The 3,213-nt window shown below is 29.0% G+C and overlaps 1 protein-coding gene across 1 annotated transcript in view; it reads right to left on the bottom strand.

Moving 5' to 3' along the window:
* LOC106470306 (protein turtle-like) overlaps window positions 1-3,213 on the bottom strand; it is a gene marked incomplete at its 5' end in the record, with an annotated part of 95,193 nt that overhangs the window by 8,436 nt on the left and 83,544 nt on the right. The window contains 2 exons of the mRNA XM_013930852.2: window positions 164-187; window positions 2,493-2,521. Coding sequence (XP_013786306.2) covers window positions 164-187; window positions 2,493-2,521 — 53 coding nt within the window. The remainder of the gene's footprint in view (window positions 1-163; window positions 188-2,492; window positions 2,522-3,213) is intronic.

The following is a 3,213-nucleotide window of genomic DNA, read 5'->3' on the forward strand; positions in this document are numbered from 1 at the left end:
GTCGAATCTGAATCACTTGAAAAAAACACGGGGGTGCTTAACTTTTTTCCAGGTGTATATATTTACTAATTTCATTAAGTATTCCTAATACGCCAAAGCAAATAAATGCACAAAGAAAAAGTTACAAAGTTTTAAGTTCTACATCAAAAAACTAAAACCTTACCAATGGTACATCCTTCTTCACTAGCTGCATGAAAAAGTAAAACAAACTAATTAAATTGTGGTGATTATTTTCCATCATATAACAGTATCACAAAGACAAAATAATAAATAACTAATCAAAAGCACTCAAACATTTAGTAAATAATTTGGGTTTGTTGCAATATTTTCCAGAAGGTTGGTATAAGTTATTGTGTGTTATTTCATCCAACTGAAGAAAAAGACAAAAATATTTTCTTGCACTTGAACTGTGGTAGAAATAGCTGTCAATTTCAGGTAAACTAAAGTCTGGATGAAAATGTGTGAGGGTTTCAAGTAATTAGTGAAATAAAGTTTATTTTAAGAAATATGTATTCAGTGCAAACATCTTAACAAAAATTAAATTTGCACAAAACAAAAGAGGATGCTGTTAACCAATTTATGAGGCAAAACTATCCAAGACACCAACTTTGCTTTTAGAAAATCTTGTTTTTATCATAAGAGTAATTTGAAGTCATTTCTATTTGTGAAAGAAAACCCAAAAGTTAAAATCATGTATGTTTTACACTGTATGTATAAACTAGATGTAACTTCGAAATGCAAAAGCTTGAATGGGTATGTGTGTTTTAGGAAATGAATAATAAAAGTACTTTTAATTTAACTGCAATTCTGAATTATCAAGTGGTATTTTGGTACTTTGGAAGCCTCTAGATTGGCCACTGGTACTTTCTTGTGATATGTAAAATAATACACAATGTGTCAAATGCTTTATTTCATAAACACAAAACAAATTATTATAATCACCAAACAGAAATCATCCCTAATTAAACAAGTTACTTAAAAAGTGTAATTAAGAATTTAATTAATAGGTTTAATTCTGAACAAACAATTAGTAGTGTTTTTACCAAAATAAATTATTCCAGTTAGGTCTTTTAATCTCTAGAGAAGAGAAGAAATTACCTATAATAAAAGTTAATAGTAAATTTAGGCTTAATTTAACAACTTCTTGCTGAAAAAAATTATTTAGGAGCTCAGAAATCTTTCAAGAGCCTGGAAACCATTAGTAAACAAATTGTAGGATTCTGCAGTATAGCCTTTTTAGGGGGCTTGATTTGTGTTTTTGTATAGCAAAGCTACATCAGGCTATATACTGTGTCAACTGAGGGGAATTGAAGTGCTGATTTGAACGTTTTAAGTCCTTGGACTTACCACTGTCCCAGTGGGGGGGACTTTAGGAGGCTTGGATTCCAACCATTACAATAAAAATGCCAAATTGGTTAATTGTTATTGTATGATTCAAATTAGACAACCATGGCACCCCATACTTATTATTATGAAGACTTATAATCGACCATGTTGCAACATTTTCAACTTTCCAATAATCCTTAAGGAACTGTGAACTTTTTATTAAGCTAGCTCTTTTCTGTTTAGAAAACAACTGCTTTATATTTTACCTTTTTATTTATTGACTACAATACTTCTATCATGGAAATGTTAGACTTCATAAAAAGGTGACTGCAAATTGCATAAATGAAATGGGTTTAAACTCCATATATATGTATATATAATAATAATTGATAAAGATAATTCAGGTAGAAAATCAAATCAAGTTTATTATTACTAAAAGTAGAAATCTGAGACTCCCACAGATTTACCAACTGTAAGAACTCGGAGGTGTAGAAGGCAAATTAAAAGTGGGAGGACCCTAGGTTTATCTGAGTGAGCAAAGTGAGATAATGTCCCCACAGGCACACCCATTATAACTGGGTCTTTTATTCATGGAAAAAATTATTAAAACTATTTATTAGTGGGCTAGATATAAGATCCAAAACTTAATAATAACAGAAAATCCTTTACTTGTGATGTAATAAAGAATCAATGGATGACAATATAATATTTGAAAAATTAAAATATCACATACATAAAATAAACTATAAATTTTACATATATACGAATTTACAGCAAACTTTTAGATGTTTGATGGTTTCATACCTAAGATGATTCATAATAATAATAATTATTATTATTGTTTTTGAATAATCTGTTTTTCTTCATTTTTGTGGTTGTCAAAACTTTTTTTTCGAGGTTCATCACATCTCAAGTGTGTGATTATTTAACATAACAGAAAACATGGGCATTTGTACTAATCAAAAAATTAGCACAAATTAACATTAAAATTTTCTTTTTACAATGTGGTGTGATTCTTAATATTTCTTACTTAAAATTATCCGAAACTTGTTTTGTTCAAACTGTAATGTAAACTATAAGCTAAAATATAAACAAGAACATATGAAAGTGTTCAACAGATATAGTTGATTACTTCCATGACTAAGACGCATAAGAAAGAAACTCACCTTTTGTTCTTCTTTGATGACATGGGGACCAGTTGTAGAGAAAAAAAAGGAATATTAGTCAATACTGTAAGATTCCTCTTGCTACAATAAAATGTAGAAAACCATAAACCAGCAAATTTTGTTTTATAACTTAACGCCCTAAGGTTGCAAATATATTCAATATTTAAGGCACATTCATTGTTACTGGAATTTCACTGTAACTACATTTGTATTCAGAGAGTAGATCTTTAAAACGTTTAATTAGATTAAACATTAATAGCAGGTAGTAGTACACTTTGTTAGTAAAAAAAATAAATAGGTTCTATAATGTGAAGTAATTATATGGGAAAAAAGGTGATTACTAATTTATGAATTTATAGCTTTAACTGAGTAAAAGGGTTTAAACATGAAAATACAACAGTTTTATTAAGTAAGTGTCTCAGAATATTTGTTGATGAGAGTGATATTAATTCAAATTTTTTTTAAACTTTCTTTATGGTATTTGTACATAATTCAGTATTCATATTTTTATTGTTGCTATTGTTTACTGCAAAGCTACACAATGGGCTATTTGCACTCTGTCCACTGTGGGTAACTGAAATCAGCTTTTAGCATTGTAAGTCTTGGAACTTACCAGTCATTCACTAGATTGATCACATATCCTAACATAGTTTCTATAATGGTTGGAGACGGCTTGAATGGGTAATGAAGAAACACTATAATATAAGTTTAACATAACAGC

This window comes from Limulus polyphemus, unplaced genomic scaffold, assembly GCF_000517525.1.
Source record: "Limulus polyphemus unplaced genomic scaffold, Limulus_polyphemus-2.1.2 Scaffold3933, whole genome shotgun sequence".
Classification (NCBI taxonomy): domain Eukaryota; kingdom Metazoa; phylum Arthropoda; class Merostomata; order Xiphosura; family Limulidae; genus Limulus; species Limulus polyphemus.